The sequence below is a fragment of the Bacillus rossius genome, chromosome 11, assembly GCF_032445375.1.
Source record: "Bacillus rossius redtenbacheri isolate Brsri chromosome 11, Brsri_v3, whole genome shotgun sequence".
Lineage (NCBI taxonomy): Eukaryota > Metazoa > Arthropoda > Insecta > Phasmatodea > Bacillidae > Bacillus > Bacillus rossius.
Window position 1 is genome coordinate 13767258 of NC_086338.1, and position 20327 is coordinate 13787584.

At 38.5% G+C, this 20327-nt stretch overlaps 1 protein-coding gene across 7 annotated transcripts in view; it reads right to left on the reverse strand.

The window, feature by feature from the left end:
* The window catches only part of LOC134536658 (coatomer subunit beta), a 54833-nt gene that overhangs the window by 15488 nt on the left and 19018 nt on the right, over positions 1–20327 (reverse strand). For all 7 annotated transcript variants that reach the window (XM_063376472.1, XM_063376470.1, XM_063376469.1 and 4 more), the window contains 9 exons: positions 18980–19117; positions 18340–18532; positions 12246–12394; positions 11721–11861; positions 6329–6463; positions 6031–6170; positions 4206–4408; positions 1405–1574; positions 692–977 (listed from right to left, as the gene is read on the reverse strand). In XM_063376472.1, coding sequence (XP_063232542.1) covers positions 692–977; positions 1405–1574; positions 4206–4408; positions 6031–6170; positions 6329–6463; positions 11721–11861; positions 12246–12394; positions 18340–18532; positions 18980–19117 — 1555 coding nt within the window. The remainder of the gene's footprint in view (positions 1–691; positions 978–1404; positions 1575–4205; positions 4409–6030; positions 6171–6328; positions 6464–11720; positions 11862–12245; positions 12395–18339; positions 18533–18979; positions 19118–20327) is intronic.

A 20327-nucleotide genomic window follows, 5' to 3' on the forward strand; every position in this document is an offset into this window, starting at 1 on the left:
GTTTTCCTAAATTAAAATAGTATGGACAGTTGGCTAGGTTAGGTTAATTACATTAAAACTACTGTGAAATTGTTTGAATGTTTGGTTATGAATTACCGTGTTGCATGCCTGCACACCTATCTGAGGGCCACACGTCAGTTCCCTCAGTGTAACGCCCTACATGCACATGGAACATTCTTTAATTAATAGAATAAATAAATAAATAAATAAATAAATAAATAATGTAAGATGTTGCCCATAAAATTTTTTTTTCCATATAAATCTATTTATTTTAAAGAAGAAACTATTATTTGTTAGGATATACCACTTACTTATTTAATTAACAGAAATACAAAGTTGTCCGATGTGTAAATATTCTTTCAAAAACTTTTAACACTTAATACCTTTTCTGTTCGTCTTTGCCGCCACTGAGTATCATTTATAAAAGTGTAGCCAGCGCTAGTAGGCATCATTCATGTTTGGTTACGTTAATGCCTGTATAGAGTGTGCGGACATAGCCGAACGATATCGATAACTTGCCGAATGCATGCAATGTGTGCGCTCTGTCAAGTGCAGAGTAAACTATTTTTGAGAGCCCACACTTCTTCCTAGTGTGTCTTGTCAGTGGTGATGTTGACATCGCAGATGTACGCGTGCTGCACCGAAGGTACGCCAGGTGGTACAGTTGCGGTGCGCGGAGAGGGGTCGTCACCTGTCTGGTTCACGATGAGCACGTCCAGCACTATGTCGTACTGGTTGACGTGCACGTAGGCCTCTGCGTACACGGGGTCCGAGAAGCCGGTCAGCTGGGTGACCTTGCTGAGCTTCCCCGGGAGACCGGGGTCGGGGCCCAGCTGCCGCCCGCCACCCACCACCGCCTGGCTCAGGCTCAGTTCGAACACGTTCTCCGTGGCCCCCAGCTCTCCGCGCAGCGACGACAGCTGCAGGAACGAGATGGGGTCGTCCGCATGCACCAGAGAGCCGGGCTTCTCCTTCGCCTGGGGGCAGCGTTCCACCGACGAACAAGGAACAAAACAATGAGTACCTTTCTACAGAGCACTGTGATGGCAAACACACAGTCTATACATATGTTGCTGCTCTATGGCATAGTCACAGTCCCAAAATCCCATCTTATTGAAATACATAAATTAATATATATTGGTTTAACATCTTACAGACTTCAATGTCATACGAAAACACTGGGTAAATCGATGAGCTGGAGTGTCGGGGGAATACATCAGTGGGAAAAACGGGAGGACCCAGAGGAAACCCACTAGCCCACTGCAAAGACAGACCATTTTCCAATTGTGGAAAGTGAGGTTTGATCCTGCAGGGCATCGAACCCAGATCGCTTTTGTAGGAGGTGAGTGACCTGACTCACTTTAAAGAAGCACTACAGCCGGGAATGCCGGGGTCGGGACCAACCTTCTGCGTGGTGGCCTCCTCCTCCGCCTTGGCTGCCAGCATGATGGAGAGCGCCTGGCGACACTTCTCGCTGAAGATCTCCGTGATCACCGGCGACTTGTCCGACAGCACCTTCAGACACAGCAGCAGGCGGTCTGCATCGTCGTTGGTCATCGCCTTGGCGGGCAGGCCTGCGCACACACGCACGCACATACACACAGCTGCAGTGAGAGCGCACTCACACTGTGACGTCGTCCAGGTCTGCACCCCACAGAGCCCTCTCCTCCTACCTCCCGTCCTCATGGCATTGTGCATGTGCTAGCACGCCAAAAACCTGAAGTATTAGGGCGCGGTCAAGTCAGTGTAATAAATAATAAATAATAATTAATAAGTAAACCTTGTTTTTGTTCAACAGAAGTGTATCTGCTATTTCAGGGATGCCTTAAATCTGCTACAATCACGTTAACTTAATTTACCCCTTCGCAGCAATGGAGTTGAACTTGCCGATGGCCATTCAAAACATTAATTTGAATTTATACACTAAATATAGTTTTTGTAAAGGGTTTTGAGCCCGAACTAGTTACATTGTAATTTTCGAGGGTTATATACAGTAGAACCCTGTTATAATGTTCCTGCATATAATGTTTTCCTGCTTATAATGTCATATTTTTAAAGTCCCAATATTTCCCCCATAAGGACAATGTATTTATTTCCTGCATATAACGTTCATAAATAGTGTTATTTCCTGCTTATAATGTTTGCTTTCTAACATTCAATAAATGGGGAAAAAATGTTTTAAAACCAAATTATTCCAACACTTACGATAAAAAGTTTCCTTTATGTATGTTTATGTTTGCAATCACTGTCATACAATACATGAAGTTTGTTAAAATACAATTTTATGCAATATACTGAAGGTACACAATGTTCATAGTTATGTGTCAGTTGGTACCCTTAGTCAACTCTTCTCTTCCTTGCCATTCCATTGGGTATTCAGATGCACGTACATATTCCTACGATATTTAAGTTGCCAACCATTGAGCGAGGGCATAACTAAAAGTGTTTTCTATTGCTTACAAATAATTTTTTTTTCATTTATACGTAGGAATCCCAAAATTAAACATTTTCAGGTGGCGAAGGAGTAGACGTTCTCACTCTTAATGTTGTCATCATGAATCGTGAGACAATTTTACAAAAAATGTGGCAGTGTATCTTTAAAGACAAACAAAATTTAACCAGGGAACAAGACGAAGTTGAAAAATTGTTGGCTTGTTCCAGAAAATTCATGTATCAAGTATACTATCTTTGGTTTTAACATTAAAGTTGTTTACATAGCTTGGTGAGTCCATTGGTACAAAGCTCGAACATTGTTAAGTGCTAAATTGAGATTTCCTGCTTATAACGTTTTCCTGCTTATAATGTTTTTTTCTTGTGCTCCCTTGAAAAACATTATAACAGGGTTCTACTGTATATTCTTTTTATAACTTGCGCAGGTCAGCGGCACAACTCTGAATCACCTTAACGGTTTTTACAGCTTGGCACCATTGTGTTGATGAACCACCTCGGCAGCCATGACTTGCCCCAATCACCTTTTGTGGCCACTTGAGGTAGGACACACTCCGCACTCCGAGGACTTCAACCTTTGTCTTTATTGATTTTTATACTTATGTATATATATTCACTCCAAATCATTTGCTACATTTACCCCCCGAGGCTACCACGGGGGCACAGCCGTTTTATTTAATTAATTAGAAATACGCCCGTCTGAACTTTGTCACTAATGCAAACATATCGTCCAGCCACCCGGTGGCCTAGACTCCCAGTAAACCGGTTGTGCCACAAGGAGTTTCACAGCTTCCTTTTTATCATCGTAATTATTTTATGAGGGACGTGACTTGTAATGTCTTGCAATAAATACCAGCTTTGCACATCTCATGTTCTTGCCTATTCACGCGACCAGTTGTGAGTCTGCAATTACCTATCAGCGTGTGGGACGACATACCAGCCCACATGAGTATTATTATAGCGGCGTGCCTGATGCTGAGAGCGGACCAGGTGCTGGTGGTCTTAGCCTAAGTACAAGGGGAAAAGAGCCATGTCCCCACATGGGCAACATCAGGCCTCGCAATTAGTATCTCTGTTGGGTCCGTGCCCCCTACACACGGTGGCGCCCAATAACTTCATTAAAACTTCCGCTAATGTATCCCTCGGCCACAACAAAAAACCATTTTGTCTGCTCAACCAACTATTGAAATTGATTATTAAACAGCAGTTAAAGAGTCAGAGCAGCAGACAAATGATGTGATATATAATAAATTAAATATTACAAAAAACAATGTTTCACAAGTACCTCTGGTTATTATTATTACCAGTGAAATCTTAAAATTGATTATATTTAACATTTTTTTCTCAGCATCAAGATAAATTATATCAATTGTAGGTCACATAAATACAAAGTTATAAATAGCTTACATATTTTTATATCAACTTTTGTTGATAGAGCTATGTAAACCGATTTCAATTTAAATGTCTACGCGATGTTAACTTTTTTATTATTATTTCATTTAAGGGTTTGACAGCCGAGAAGTGAGTTTGAGTGAGAGAGAAGTTTAATGACTTTTCAAATGCTGTGGCTGCCCCAAAAAAATGTTCATGAAAAACATATTATTATTTAGGCAAAAATGGTCCCAGTAAATATTTTATGTAAAATGCAAGTAACACAACAACAATAACTGGCCTATAAATGTGGTGCTACACCTGATATCTCATGTTTCTTTCATTGACAGGAGAGCGAGAGCCCCAACACAGCCAAGGACTCTCACCCGACTTGCCGAGGTGCAGCACGGACGAGATGATGAGCATGGCCTCGGCAGTGAAGCGGTTGTGCTTGCGGGGATCGGCCACCAAAGTGCAGTAGCGGAGGGCCAGTTTAGCCAGAGACGTGCCCAGAGAGCTCCCGATGAAGAAGTCTCCGTCCATCAGGTACTGCCGCAACGGAGGTCGCGCTTCCCCCTTCTTCGACGAGCTGACACGCACGGACACACACAACAAGTCAAGAACCACAGTGATACACAGGCCTTTGATCACAACCCTGCGTGCAAAAAAAAAACATATTTTCACTAAAACATTGTGTGCTACATGCCCAACTAAGATAGCAGTCAATTAGTTAAAGTAGATTTTATTTATTTAAAATGATTATTTAAATCTTCACCACAAATTTTATTGAACATAATTAATTACTCTTCATGATATATAAAAATTGATAACCTCAAGCAGTTCATGGTAGTGTTTAAAACAACAAAGTTATCATTTGCATTTATTCAGTTCCTTAATTAGTATTTTAAAAATTGTTTTAATTTAAGAGCAGTTTCACCTTGCTTCAAAGAGACAGGATAACAGAAATTTTTGCATCCTCCTCATGTGTTTCATGTATCACGGCATTGACTTTGCTTCCTTTTCCAACCCTACATCGAGGAATGCAAATGGACACGAAGATAAGGTAGGTAACAGACCTGAAATACCTTTGTATTTACTTCAAGTAGTACAATCAAACCTCCATTAAAGAATATTCTATTTAACGAAAAAAACCATGCAACGCAATACATACATTGATTAAAATATATTAGATTATATTTCAGTAGAACATGTCACTTTCATGAAAAAGGTTGCAAATTGAAAAACTTTTTTTTTGAGGGTTGGAGATGAGTTGAAATTAGTCAAAATTCCTTTGAAATAATGAACCTTTCTGAGAGTTTACTGAGAAAAAACCAAAGTGTTTGCAGTGCACTAATTTGATAGTCAGATAATTACACAGCTATGCTTACAATAAAGCAAAAAATAAATACATAAATTTGCCTTCAAACAAAACCCCACTGTGAGACAGAGACAGGTATACAATGAGGAAACAACGCACTGCTAGGCAGTTGATTCTTGCTGACATCTTTCTTCATTCAAGTGCCATAAGAAGCCATGTTAGAAACTTATCTTGAAAGCTTAAGGGAAAGTGGGCATAATGTAACATAACAACATAAGTAGAGACACAATTTTGTTTTACTTTTAGTATAATTTTGTTTTTAAAACCGAATATTTCAGTGTTATTGTTTCTATTTTTATAAATGTTATTTTGTAATACTTCACAAAACAATGGTAATATTTATATGTTCCATGTTTCCAATAAAATTTTTAAATAAATTGGTCCAAAACAGACACATTCAAAACAATAAAAATAAATTGGACAGAATCGTTGTAGTTTAAAAGTGAATCAATAAGAAATGCACAATAAAAAAATTTAAATTATTATTTTTTTGATCCATGCACTTTGGTATAATTGTTTGAACAGAAATAACGACTTTACCTTTATTTTCCAACATAAGACGATTACTTTTATTATGATTTGAATAAAGTTTTGGTTAAATACTGTTTAATATCACAATATAACTTGCATTTCGGTGTTATGAGGTGCATTGACATGCTTCTTGGTGTTATTTCGGTTTTATCACATTTCACCATAAAATCTTGTCCCTAAACATAAGCCATTTGGAACTGATATAACCATTATTACACAGTGTGGGAATTTGCAAGATAAAAGTTTTCTTATGTCATACTTTCCGAACGTTCTAAAGTTTTTTGGTCGTTGATGGGTCATACCTGGTGGCATTGAAAGCAGACTGGGTGGCATAGGTACCATCCGAGGTGACCAGCTTCTGGACTGGTGTTTGTGTTAATGTCGCATCGTCATCCGCTCGCTCCCCTGCCGCCTTGCGTAACTCGTCATCCACCAGCGGGATCTGCCACACCACACACAACGCTGCATGAGTAGCCTTCCTTGCACATGTACAATCACTCCTTAAACTACTCTTTTAGCCAGGCCACCATACGAGTGCACACAGCATACTACGGCAAGGACAAAAGAAAAACAGAAAGTGCACTATGGAAACTTGTGTACCTCTCCAAGAGTCTGGCGGATTTGATTCATGACGGCTTGGATGTCATCCGGGCTGCAGGCATATTCTCCCAGTATCCATAGTGCGGCCCGATGGACTTTCACGGACTTGATGGTTGGGAATGCATCCAGCAATCTCTGCGTATGAAAAACAACACTAATAAAGTAATAAGTATTCAACTATTTACTGAAAAAAATCTTTATACACTTTTTTCACTATCACAAATAGCGCAATAAAAAAGTGTAAATGGAGTTTACGCATGAAACTTCTTGTTTATGAGGTATAGATAGAGTTAATTACAGTGAAACCTCATTAATACAAATCTGAAGGGGAGTAAAATATTTCAGTTTGTAATAACGAGGTTCATATTAATGAGGTTCTTGAGCCAATAGGTAGAATAAGAACTCGATAAGAAATATTGAATTCCTACATGTCAGAGCACTAAAAATGTGGAATATTATTATTGTAATAGAAGCCAGATTTTGACATGCACACTAACAAAATACACTTAGAAGCAATTTTAATAGTTTTAATTAAATAGACTATAACAGACTGATAATTAGTATACATATACGTATGTATGTATTGTTATTTAATATTTTTCCAAAGTTTTGACAAAAATGATTAACATTTACCGTACAGTTAATTGCTGTTGAGTGTATAGCAATTATTATGCAAAGTATGCAAGATATATTTACATAGGTTTAAAAAAATTATTAATTTTTTTCTGGAGACACTTATCTCTAGGGCTGTGCGAATGTGACTTTTTCAATGCAAATCAAATGTGAATCAAATAATTGCAAATATTTGCGAATAGCGAATAATTTGCAAATATTTTCTAATTAAGTTTTAGGTATAAATCTGAATAATTACAGTCAAAATTTGGCATATTATAAATTGTTGTTTAAAAAAGTAATGTTCTTTAGCTTTATATACATTTTTATTACTCAAGTAACATGTAAAATTTTTATGTCTTCTAATGGTTTAGTAATAAAACACAATCAGTGATACAGAAATGTCTTCATCAAAAGCCAAGCCTACACCTTGCCATCAACATTACGTAAATTGCAGTGCAAAAAGACCAATTCCTTTACATGTTCTGGATCCAGGCATTGCCTCTTGGAAGTGACAATGTTCCCAGAAGCAGAAAAAATACGTACTGAACTTCACTTATTCTTCTGAAAATTAAAAACGGCAAAAAAGGTTTATGAAAGTAAACAGATCTTCGATGTATCAGTTTTATTTTCTGCAATAAATAGTAAAGTGATTACCAATCAATATATCAAAGAGTTGTTTATTACAACTGCTCGTAAGCATGGTCAATATTCCGTTCTCAGAGTCTTTTGGAATCAAACGTGTCTAGGCAAAATAATTTTTAATGAATTTTGTTTATCTTGTCATTAATTTGATCTAATTATTTACGTAACATTTTCGGTAGTTTAAAAAGCGATTGCACTGGAGCAATTCTAGCAACACTTTTCTCTGGCCATGGGCCGCTCTGCTGGCCATAACCACAAACGGACACGTTTTCTTTTTTGCTGTAGCCATGATGGCCGCTGTGTTTATTTTTCTATCGTAAAAAAAATTCTCTAGATTTGTATTAGTAAAATTAATAGAATGGTGGCCAAAGAGTATGTGTGCATTATTAGTTTTTAATGGTTATTATTGAAAGCTGATGTGCTGGCATTGTTTTAAATAGTTTTACACTTTTACCTATATGGCACAAACATGGCTCGCCCAAAAATTCTGCTGACAACTGGATATAATAAATTAATTATGCTACACATCACTTAAAGTTTGCAGTAAAATCGTAAGCATTTATGATAATTTTCACGCTACATTGGCTTTAACTGTTCTCAGTATGCCCATTTACCTAACCTAAAATTTGATGTAAGTAAAGGTCCGCTTACAGTTTTTTTTTCTTCCATTAAGTCTCTCTGAAAATTATTTCTCGAGGTTCGACATATTATTGTATTACACGTTTTGTCAAACAAAAGTAATATTTTAATACATTTGAAAACTTTCGAATATTTGAAATTTTCAAATACCTAATTTGGTTTCGAATGTGAATAGAATCAAATATTTGATTTGCACGAATATTTGCAATTTAGAGTATTTGCACACCCCTACTTATCTCTGTAAATATCATTTACAGCAGAACATATCTTCTCAAATCCTGCAATCAAGTCAATTGGCACATCACTTGCAGCAAGTACATTTTCCAGTGTACGCAAAGCACTGATTGTGTCACTTTTGCTTGGAAGTTTATGCACTACCTCACCATTGTCGTCATCACCATCATTATCCTGACTTGTACCACCCTCACAAAGTGGCTGTACAGCGTCAGCCCTTGGTGTTTCCTGTAATCCTCGTGAACCAACAAGATCTTCTGCAGTTAATCTTGCACTGGTGTACACACTGTCATCAATATGAACAAACTCATTGAAGTCATTATCAACTTGCACATGTTCTTTTAACTCTTGCCAATCCTCTAAAGGTTGAACACAGTCAGGTTCTTCAACAGTTTGCTGGCCAAAACCACTTTTTGCAAAGCAATGCACAATTGTCTTTTGGCTGATGCTGTCCCACGACATGGCTATACTGCGGATAGCATCCAAAACTGACCATCTAGGAAGCTCAGTCTTTCCTTTTTCACACTGCCTGATAAGGTATTTCACCAAGCGCTGTCTGTAGTTTCTTTTCAAGCACTGTATTATACCTTGGTCGAGTGGTTGTGTCACACTTGTTGTATTTGGTAGCAAGAAGAGTAAGGTAATGTTTTCCAACTTCATACCATGAGCAGTATATGCAGCACAGTTGTCCAACAATAACAAAATTTTGCGATTTAGAGCCGCTTTTTTCCTGTCCAATTTTAACAACCACAACTGGAAAATTTTTGTGGTGACCCAAGCCTTACTGTTTGCCTCTTAATCTACTGGCAGGTTTTTTGCTGCAACATCTTTGAAACCTCTTGGCTTGGCAGACTTGCCAATAACCAAGGGTCGAAGTTAAGTACTGCCATCTTGATTACAACATAGTAAAACTGTAAGACGAACTTTACTGTGTTTACCGCCATGGCAGTTTTCACCTTTTACGGTTAGAGTTTTATTGGGCAACAGATTGTAAAAAAGCCCTGTTTCATCCATATTAAACACATCACGTGGTGCAAATTTACTTACGATGGTCTGTACTGACTGAAGCCAGTCACTCGTTGCTGTTTGGTCGACAGCTGCAGATTCGCCACAAATGGTTTTTGTGGCCAAATTATGCCTATCTTTGAAGCGTTGAAGCCATCCGTTGCTGCAATGGAAATCATCAATTCTGAGTCGCAGTGCCAGCTGATCAGCCTTTTCTTGGATAATAGGCCCGGAAATTGGAACTCTGGCGGCGCGCATCTGATGAAACCACTCCAGCAGTTTGGCCTCTAATTCGGAATGTTTACCGACGTGCATCCTTTTCTTAGTTTGATTACTACCTTTCCTGACCGCTTCTTCTATTTTATCTGCTTGCTTTAGAATTGTACTTAAGGTTGATTTTGATATACCAAACTCTTCAGAAAGTTCTGTTTTCGTTTTTTCACCCTGACGAACTGAATTTACTATCTTAATTTTCGTCTTCAATGCAATTTCCTTGCGTTTACGTTTTGCCTCCATTTTTATGTGTGTACGTACAAATTCTAAAGTTTAATAAAATTCTCAAAAGATAATTCACTTAAACTTTCATTACAACGTACACAAATATTAAACGGGTTAGGCGTAATATATATTTTGATTTTATTGGTCCGGCACAGATTCATGTATACAAAGGAAGTACAAAATCGAACGTAAATACAATCCCACTGAAGTTCGAAATATCGAATATTGTACAAACGCGAGTGATTTCTGAACATATCGAACACACGAAAGAGTGAAAACAAAAGAGTTAAAAACACACTTCAGAAACTCAGGCGGGGCTGTATCTTTGTGGTAATCTTTGGTTCGTATTAAACGGTAAACATGACTATTTGTTTATACGGAAGGGAATTGTTATTGTTCGCTATACATAATAACGAGAATTTCGTATTAACCAAACAAATCTTCATTGTGTTTAATGGGCATATTTCACGGGGAAATAGTAATAGGTAATATTAACGAGTCGTTCGTAATAAGCGGGATAATATTAACGAGGTTTCACTGTATTAGTATTTTTTTTATTGAACAAGAGATAATAATTGAGAATAGTAAGGATGGGGGTATGATACCAAATGAAAAACAAAAATGCCTTTTTCCGCTTAGCATGTAGTAAGAATTTCAGGAAAAAAAAATTTTATTCAATGCAATTAAAACACGCCCTTTCCAGTATTGTAAGATCTGCAGTTCTGACAGTTATAAAAATTAGATATTGATCAGTAAAGTAATGAGTGTTGATACTTGAATCATTAAAACAATTTTCGGTAAGGCAGATTATATTATGTTGGGCAAGGGCAAGATTATGAAAACATTCAGTAGATTTATTTCTGAGGCCAAAGACATTTTGACGAACTATTTCTCACTTGTGGAGACAAGGCATACACTCAAAGTTGGCGCTCCTCAGGGCGTCTTGATGGAGATAACATCTGACATCATCAGCTTAGCAGTATTACTGTTAAAGTGAACTAAAGTAAAAATTTTTGTACTGGCACATGGGATCTGTTCGGGATGCAATTTCCCGTAGAATTGACTTACGAGAGACCAATTAGGCCAAAAAAACAGAGTTGTTTATTCTTGATAAATCTTCTTCTAAGACTGAGATATGGAAAGATTCATATGTGTCATACCTTATGCATAGTTTAGTCACTTTCACTTGAGAGAGATATGCAGTTTGTTTGTGATGTAGTCTGTAATTTTGTTTTCTTGCACGGAAGATTCAAAGTGTGCAATAGAAAGAACTTTTGTTTTCTTAAAAACTGGTTTTCCCAGGTGCAGATTGGTTAAATAACCATTACTTTGACATATCGCATGGCTATACCAAATACAAGGCTCAATCCCTACTTAACATATGCCATCAATATGAACCTAACTCAATGTAATAATTATCAACCACTAAATTCTCTGCTTGACTAGTGTTTCACTAATTAACCTGAATGTGTTATCTAAAAAACTGATGACGCCTTCGACAAAGTAGATCTGCCGCATCCTACTCTCAATATTAAAAGCATCATGTAAATTTACTCTACCACAAATAAAAACCACTTCTCTTATAGAAATTATTATAAAAGTGATTACTTATGTTTATTTAATACCATTTGGATTAATTTTGTTGATAACCATTTTTCATTATTTTGACATATTGCCAAAAAATTTTAGGCAATAAATAATAATAGGGCTTGAATTTAGGGAAATTTAAGGAAAACTTGCAATAAAAAACTAATGTTACCTCGATGATCAAAGGCCTGAGGGCTTCAAACTTCTGGATAGCTTCTCGCACAAACACCAACACATCGGCGGCAGCAAGTTCATTGGTGTCCGACAAGAACTCAATCAGAACAGGGATAACTGTGGCAGCGACATCTGGGAACTGAATATACATAATACAAACTAATAGTGTACACAGCTATAAACTAAGCAACCCGACACAAAATAAAAAAATATATACATATATACTAACTTTGTCAGCAGACATTTACTAAAAATATTTTATAGTGGTAAAAAATCATAAAAGAGCTCATAATTACTATCACTTGCGTGACCTTTTGCAGTGTGAAAATATATTGTGGTAAATGTAGGTGAAAAATATTTTACACAGTAAAAAATGCAAGACAACTATAATCATACATTAACCAAAAAACCCTTAGTCAATAACCGTAACAAAAAAACTTAAATAAGCAACCTAGCATTTGAGAGTGAGCCTTAAAAATGTGCAAAACCCCGACGCTGAGAGGTGATCTGTGGCGCAGCTCACCTTGATGCAGCAGGAGTGCAGCGTGCGCACCAGCAGCTGGCGGTACCGGCCCGTGTCCTCGTGCTCCCCCACGTTGTGCGTCTTGGCCACCTCCTTGCGCAGCACCAGCACCATCTCCTCTATGTTGCGCGAGCTCACCAGCTCCATGGCTGCGGCACACGCTCACTCACTCACTCGCTCGGCCCTGTGCACTCGTGTCGCACAACACATCGTTAATGGATATACCGATGGCTTAGAATGAAAACCTCGTATCTCAATTTTTGGACGAAAATTCGTTTTTTTTTATGTTTTTGGCTGGAAAACCTCGTATCTCACAAAATGTTTGGCTGAAAGAAATAAAATGTGCATCCTACTGCTTTCTATCGGGAAAAAAAGAAACCACGTATATCAGTAGCACGGTTTTTTGTCTCCGCTATAAAATTTGCATTTTATGAGATACAAGGTTTTCATTCTAAGCCATCGATACATGTGTGGCGTGGCATCTTCGAATGCTCATAAATGTTTAAAGTTTTTAGACTTAGCACAGTACACTTCGATATAAGAAACACTCTTAGCTCTGGTGTGTTCTAGATGGTAATTAATATTCCCCATCATCATCTTGAATCCCGTCAACACAGTTACAGTTGTAATTGGCTGCAGCCCTCCGTTTAAGTGCTGAATGTTAATTATCCCCTACTTGTACACAATGTTTTTAACATTGTGGCCATCTCGATTCCCTACGCGGGTGTGCCAGCTGTGGACTCCTAGGGGGAGGGGTTCTGTGCTGACCTGACACGGGCAGCTGGGTGGCGGGTGGCTCGGCAGGCTACTGCGGGAGAGGCTTCTCCAATACCGTCGGGCCTCTTGTTAGTACTGGTGTGGGAGTGGCTGGTGTGCTGCCAAGTACAGTGCGACAGTGATGTCCACACTCTGAGTGACAGGGAAACAGGCTACTCTCAACTTCCCCTTCCATTGCGGTAGGACATAAGGCCATGCAGGGTAGGAGCAAGGAAGAGGTGGTTAGAGAGGGAACTGGTAGCTGCCGACGCCCAGTCGACTAGGCCCGTGGTGAGGTTGCGTTCCTGGCCGACCATCTCGTCCTCAGGTGAAACTGTTTTTCCAGTGGAAAACAGTCCTGCCAAAGCTTTTAGGATGTGGCGGCTATGGTCGGCAGATACGCAGTGGGTTGTTTCCCGGCAGCCCAATGTTGCGAGGTTCCTCACGGCTGTGTCTGCAAGGAACGTGGGAAGGTGCGAGAGTCAGTCGAACCCAGGCCACCAAGCCATATTACCTGTCCCCCCTCTCGGGATTGGCAAGGTGCCGGCAAGGGTCTATGTGGACGAGACAGCTAATAGATTGTGAAAGAGAATATTACTCAACTGAACTGAGAAGGCATAAAGTCTGTGGTGGGTATATACTGAAATAAAATAAGCAATTGACCTGCCTTCTCTAGTTTGTATTAGAGCAGGGATTCCCAACCAGTGGTACGCATATCACTAGTGGTACGTGGCAACGTTGCAGGTGGTATGCGATCATATGCTGTCAAGTTAAGTTCCACTGACCCTGAAAGTTTGATAATGGGAAAACAGCAAGCAGTTTCCCACTAAAAATAAATGTTTTTCTTATGAGACTTGATTTTTGGACTCAATTTGAAATACACTAGAGTCCCGTTATAGCGAGGTGTCACGGTTCCGGGTTTGATCCTCGCTATAACTGTGTCCTCGCTATAACCGAATTGGACAAATTTTGGCCCCCAAAAAATAAAAATTAACCGAACATAGCATAAAAATTGTGTTTAAACCTGTATAATTGGAAAATAACAGGTTACATTAACGAAATCTTAATTTCTGTGAGCAGATGTGTGAATTCTCTTTAAAAAGATACCCCATAAGTACGGATGCGATCACCGATTGCGTCAAAATAACCAGAATACCCTGTCTCCTGTCACGCCACGTAAGTGTAGCATCTTGGCCCGCGGCCGACACAGCATTGTCCTGCTATCTATTGACGCGGGCTGTCTGCTAGCAGCCATGTTGGTTCAGGATGTTGCTAACAGGTGGTGCTAGTGTAGCGCGACGATTTAATTCCTTACAAAAAAGCAGAGTGCGGCTGCGGCAACCTACGTACGCCTCAAACTTAATAGTCTCTGGAAAACTGTACTTTTTTCATTTAAAGAAACCTGTCAACTTTTTTAGAAAATAAATTTGGGATTAAACTCAAACCATCACCACCCCTTTCCCGGACAGATACCACAACAACTGACCGAAACAAAAGTTACAATAAAACTGCCCTAGCGATTCGGAAATAAATACGGTAGTGCCTACTAGAGGTGTAAAAGTAACGAAAAAATGTGTACCTGTATGTATTCATTACTATAACAATTAGTACTCGTTACTATCGTTACGTTACTCGTTACTGCTGATACCGCATAACATGCTATGTTATGTTGCAGCAACGAATCCAGTCGTATTGCGTACGCGTACAGTATGACGTCGCGTAAATAATAAAAAATAGAATATAAACAATTAACAATATTTGATAATTAATAGTTTTTGTTAACCAAGAAACAATTAAATCTCATTCGAGTGGCTTTTTAATAGTGGTGCACCGATATGACTTTACCGATTACCGATTCGATTACCGATTATGAGAGCAATAATCGGCAGATACCGATTCAGTTACCGATTATAATGAAGAAATTTTTTTAAGTGTAATAATGCACACAAAATTTTTAGTCCCATGTGAATTTAATAACAAGATTAGATAAAATTGAGAATACAGTTATAATAACAGTATAAAAATATATAAAATACACTATTAAGTCATTGAAAGGGGAAATTAAATTAACTTCTATTTAAATATTTGTTATTGTAAACAACTTGAACTACAGTCTAATAATTGTAATTTACAATGGGTAAGTTTTTGTTGCGGAAAACTAGCATTATTATCGACTATCACATAAGGTTGCATCAAGAAATTACCGTTTAACAATGTAAACATGCTGCTTTATTTTGTTCACTTGAGTTTATAGAAAAATGTTTCCACACTTCACTTTTTTTCTCCCTACTCGCCATCTCACTATAGTTATATAAAAATGACTAAAAACCAACTCTAGCAGATGTGATTTTATTTATGTTAACTGAATATATAAAATTATAAGTACTTTTTCACTTTTCACGTCACATACAAATAACAAACGTATAATGTTACCAAAGACGCCCATAACGAGTTTGTAAAACACTGATAAAAACTAGAAGGTATCGGGACCACGATTTTGAACCGCTACTACGACTCGAAAAGATCGATTGTCATAGAATCCACTGCAACTGTTTGTGGTATTTTGATTGCGTGCCATCTATTTTACTTCTCTGGCTATACGTAATGTACAAGGCCACTAAACAAAAGACGAAACGTAAATAAACGTGTAGGAAAAATGCATTTTTTATTGTTTGAGGCAATGAGATTTATTAAACGTAACGAAATATCTGTAATTATGATATGACGCAGTTAGATGAATTTTGTATTATATACAAATATTACCGTATTTCGTCCTAAAATGTGTAACAAAATATTACACGGTAAAAACCAACTTAATTACGCCGGGACGTAAATAATCGGCAAAGTAATCGTTAAGATAATCGCCGATTACGATTAATCGGTAAGTACCCATAATCGCCGATTACGATTCATCGGTATCCGCATCGGTGCACCACTACTTTTTAATATTATCTCTTTTAAGATAACAACCAAAAAAACGTGATAATACACAATTATAAAAACATATTATTATAAAAACATATTATTTCTAATTTGTAAAAAATACTTTCTTACGTTGTTTCTGTTCCAATCTCAAACTTTGTCTACACACGGCACAGATAACTAACGGAAGTTTGATAAAGGATAGAAAGGATGGGATTCTATTTTTAAAGCCACGCACTTAGGTAGCGACTGCACGGCTGAAGAATGTGACAGGCGTCAACGGCAAGATGTCTAGTGGCGAGCGAGAGGGGTGGAGATAAAGCAGACAAATAACAAAAGCACGCTTCAAGCGATCACGCCGTAAATTCCTCAAAAATACCTCGTTATAGCCGTGTTCTCGCTATTACCGTGCTCGCTATAACGAGATTCTACTGTAATTGAAAAGGGTTTTTTTTGTAATACTGTTCAATTTTAATTGATGTCTAATATTGTTATGTGTTATAAATAGAACTGCCATTTTGCAATAGACATGTTATTTTTTCCTAAATCTCAAAAATAACTATTGTTTAGATGTTAATAACTAAAGCTAATAGCTAAAGTAGGCCTAGTGCCGAGTGGTACACCAACGTTTCTAAAAATGTCAAGTGGTACACAGTTGCTAAAACGTTGGGAACTTTTTGTTGCTCCTTCTTCTCTCGCACCGAGCCCTATTGGGTGAGAGCCAGGTATCCTGTAGAGAAGGTCGAGCTGGTCTTGCGGCAGGATTCGCAGTTGGCTGGCGAAGGCGAATAGCTAATGGGGTGAGGGATGGGGCTAAACCATTCATTGAAAAAGTCGGTATTTTACAAGGAACTTTTATTGACCTGAATGTCAAACAGTTCAATTGGTCGCCTGCGTCGGCTTTCACTACATACACAGAATTTATACACAGTACACCCTATCGTCAAGAAAAGGGGGCGGGGGGGGGGGGGGGGGAGGACAATTCCCTAGGCCGAGATAGGTCCTCGGATGGCCTGACCTGACTCGCCAAGGAGGGGTGCGAGCAGCAGAAAACGGATAGCCAGTCGTTCTGCTGCTCCCCCTATGATCGTCCTATGGTCAGTGGGCAGATTCCAGCCTCACTGGCCGTCGGGCCGATCAACTGCTTTCAGGTGGATGACCTCGCCTTATATATAGGGATAAATGCGCGGGAACGAAGAAAAGGAAGGGAGGGGCGAACTAACTCCTCTTTGGAAGGGATGAGATGCGCGCGCATATCTCGCCGAAATTTCCCTGCCCTGGTGGTGGAAGTATAAACTAGATATTAATAATTAAAAAGAAAAGATAAATGTAGCATAAATAATTATATGTACATACATATATATTCAATCCTATGTATTAAAAAGTATTTAAACTTGCTTTCACAACTTAATTAGTTAATTTTATATTTTTATAAAATATAAATACAGTTGGTAGTTCGCCGGTCACAAGATGGCGTCACAATGTACATGTTTAGCTGTGGCAAAAGAAAAATATCCATTTGTATATTAACTCGTTCATATTTACTATTATATTCTGAAGTGCATTAATATGTGTGGTTATAGCGACGTGAAAAATAAAGGGCGAATATGGTTGGTTGCTTTAATGAATTATTCTATTGTTCGTTGCTTTGTTTATAACCTACGATGTCGCACAGATTCGTCGCCACATATTACGTGAGTAGGCCTATTGCCGAAATACCTTTTTCCCTGAATTGCTTCTGAACTTATTAAAACTCGTTTTGGGTTTAATTATAACGTAAAGTAACGTGATATTTAATATAGAGAGGGTGGGCAAGCGTCAACCTGCATTAGAGGACTGAGCTGAAGGGCCCTAACTAATGACCGGGTGAAGTGTTTGTGAGAGCAGCATCTGGTGGCGGCAGGCAGCTGGTGCAGGCTGGCGCGGGCAGAGCTGGTTCAAGGGATGCTGCAGGGCTCGCTGCCCCAGGAACACTCAGTGCTTACTGCCTGAGTGCAGGCTCTTGTTCCGTCCTGGCCAGAGAGGGTGCAGGGCCAGCAGCGGCGGAGGAGGGATGAAGGGCTTGGGTGGCCCCGGCACACCCTGAAAACTTAGTTCTGGATGGTCAAACAGCCCCACCAATCAGAAGAGAAGAGGCCACTGATTTGCCAGCACTTTCAGCCAGCCAGCTCCAATTGGCCAAACCAACAGGCCAACCAGACGAAAGGAAGGCTGTGACTGGCACACAGCTGCAGCCAATCAGGAAACACTCCCCTCTCAGGCGAGAGTATTAAAAGGCAGGAGAACTTGTAATAATTTTGTGAAAAATAACACAGCTTTTGAGAAAAATAACTTCCCCTTTTTCAAGTATCTAGTTATTACCCTCACCTTAAAAATCCCGATTTTTTCATGCAAGCAGCAAGAGTGGTGCACTGACCTAGGTTGAGCGTCTTCTTGCGGACCTCGAGGTCGGGGCTGGCCAGGACTCTCAGGACGTCCATCACCAGGTCCTGCAGGACTCTCTCGTGGGCGGGATGCTCCTTCAGGGCTATCAGGCGATCCAGCACTATCAGCTTCACGTTGTTGTCACTCTCCTTCACGATCAGCTCGATGTAGCACGAGGCCGCTGCCTGCAAACACCCGCCACTGCAAACCTCACGTCTCACAACTACCTACCGTACTTCTGCCATTCTGATTCTCCTTTCAATACTCTCCTACATGCAGCAATTCTTGCAAGCACATTACCTGACTAACAAAAAATAGCAACCTTACAAACTTATGTTAAACAAACTTGATTTTAGTATAAAATGTGCGACGATTATGCAATAAAACACAGTATTATTTTTCTATATTTATAAAACCCTCATACTGCAGTATTATAAGTAGCGCAAGTGCCTTCATTATGCGATAAAACATGGTAATTAGTTTGAATGTTGCTATAAAAATTAATTTAAAAAAGTCTTAAGCTGAAGAAGATGCTGACTTCCAGGAGTTGGAACCACCCCAGTATGCTGAAGGCATCAGGATCCATCAGCTGGTATCTGCTCGGGTGATGAGAGTGGAGGGGGGATACTGACCTTGATGGCGGTTGGTGCACTGGACAGAGTGACGAGGGTGCCCGCAGCCTCGTAGCGAACAGCGGGGCTGGTTGAGTTCAGCAGGTTGTAGATGCAGCGGATGAAGCGGGACCGCTCTGACGGGTTCGCATGGCACACCTGCTGACATACATTTGTAATAGTAAACCAATTTGGATGAATATTTTGAATAAAAGTGTCGCTATATTGAATAAGACATATTTCATTTCATACTAGACACAGTTCGATAGAGAATAACAATTAAAATACATTAAAAAAGATAACACTCTGTGACACAGGCAGCAATAGTAATAGCCATATGAATTAGCTTACTACCTATGTTTTAAGTTTCAATAAACATTTTGCATCCATTATTATTTAGTTTATTATATATTAAAAAAATTAAATTTTTTTCCCACTACTATATGGTGGTGATATTGCTAGTAAATGCACAAAAACTATATCTGTACGAATATTCTAATTTTAATATACGAATATGAATAACAAACTATTCATATTTGATTCGACCTCAAAAAATAACTTCAAAATAACGAATTCTCATTTCCTTTAGAATATTGGACACAGCATACATACCTCATGAGTTTGACGTAAACCAACGTTCAATGTTGCAATCAAATCATTTGTGCGATGCAAAAACCCTTTTTTGAAGTTCAAATGGAAATTATAATTAAAAACATGAACAATAAGCAATGTTTTCAACATACAACTACTCAAAGTTTTTATCAGTACATACTGTCTTACTAAACAGTAATGAATAAATTGTGTGAATGATTCAAATACATGTGTCATTTCTAGGGATGTGCAAGTACCCGATATTTTTGGGTACGGTTCGAATCCACAATTACCCGAACCCGGAATTGTTGTACGTACATTGATTTGAACATTATTACAAATATTCACAAAAGTTATAAATTAATTTAATATGGCTCAAAAATACTAGCAGTGAATAATAAAATTAGGTTACTATTACATGATGTATCAAAGAAAGATATGTAAATTAAATAATTAACACAGTGACATTTAAAAAAATTTGAGATTTCGAGAGAACTTAAACTATTATTACGAATTTCGTCATATAGAAAACTATAAACTAAAAACTATTACATACCTACAAGAAAAAAACGTCTTGGCTATTTATTGGAGAAAAAATGGTTTCGTTTGCTGAAACGTTTATAAAACTGAGATTTCCCTGTGGCGTGCAGTTTATTACGATCGAGTTGGAGAATCGAATATGTTTTGGTTTTCATATTTTTAAGTGTTTATTATTAATTAAGTTTACATAATTATAAACATTTCAATCTCAGTGTAATAACTAATTGCCAGTAGTTAC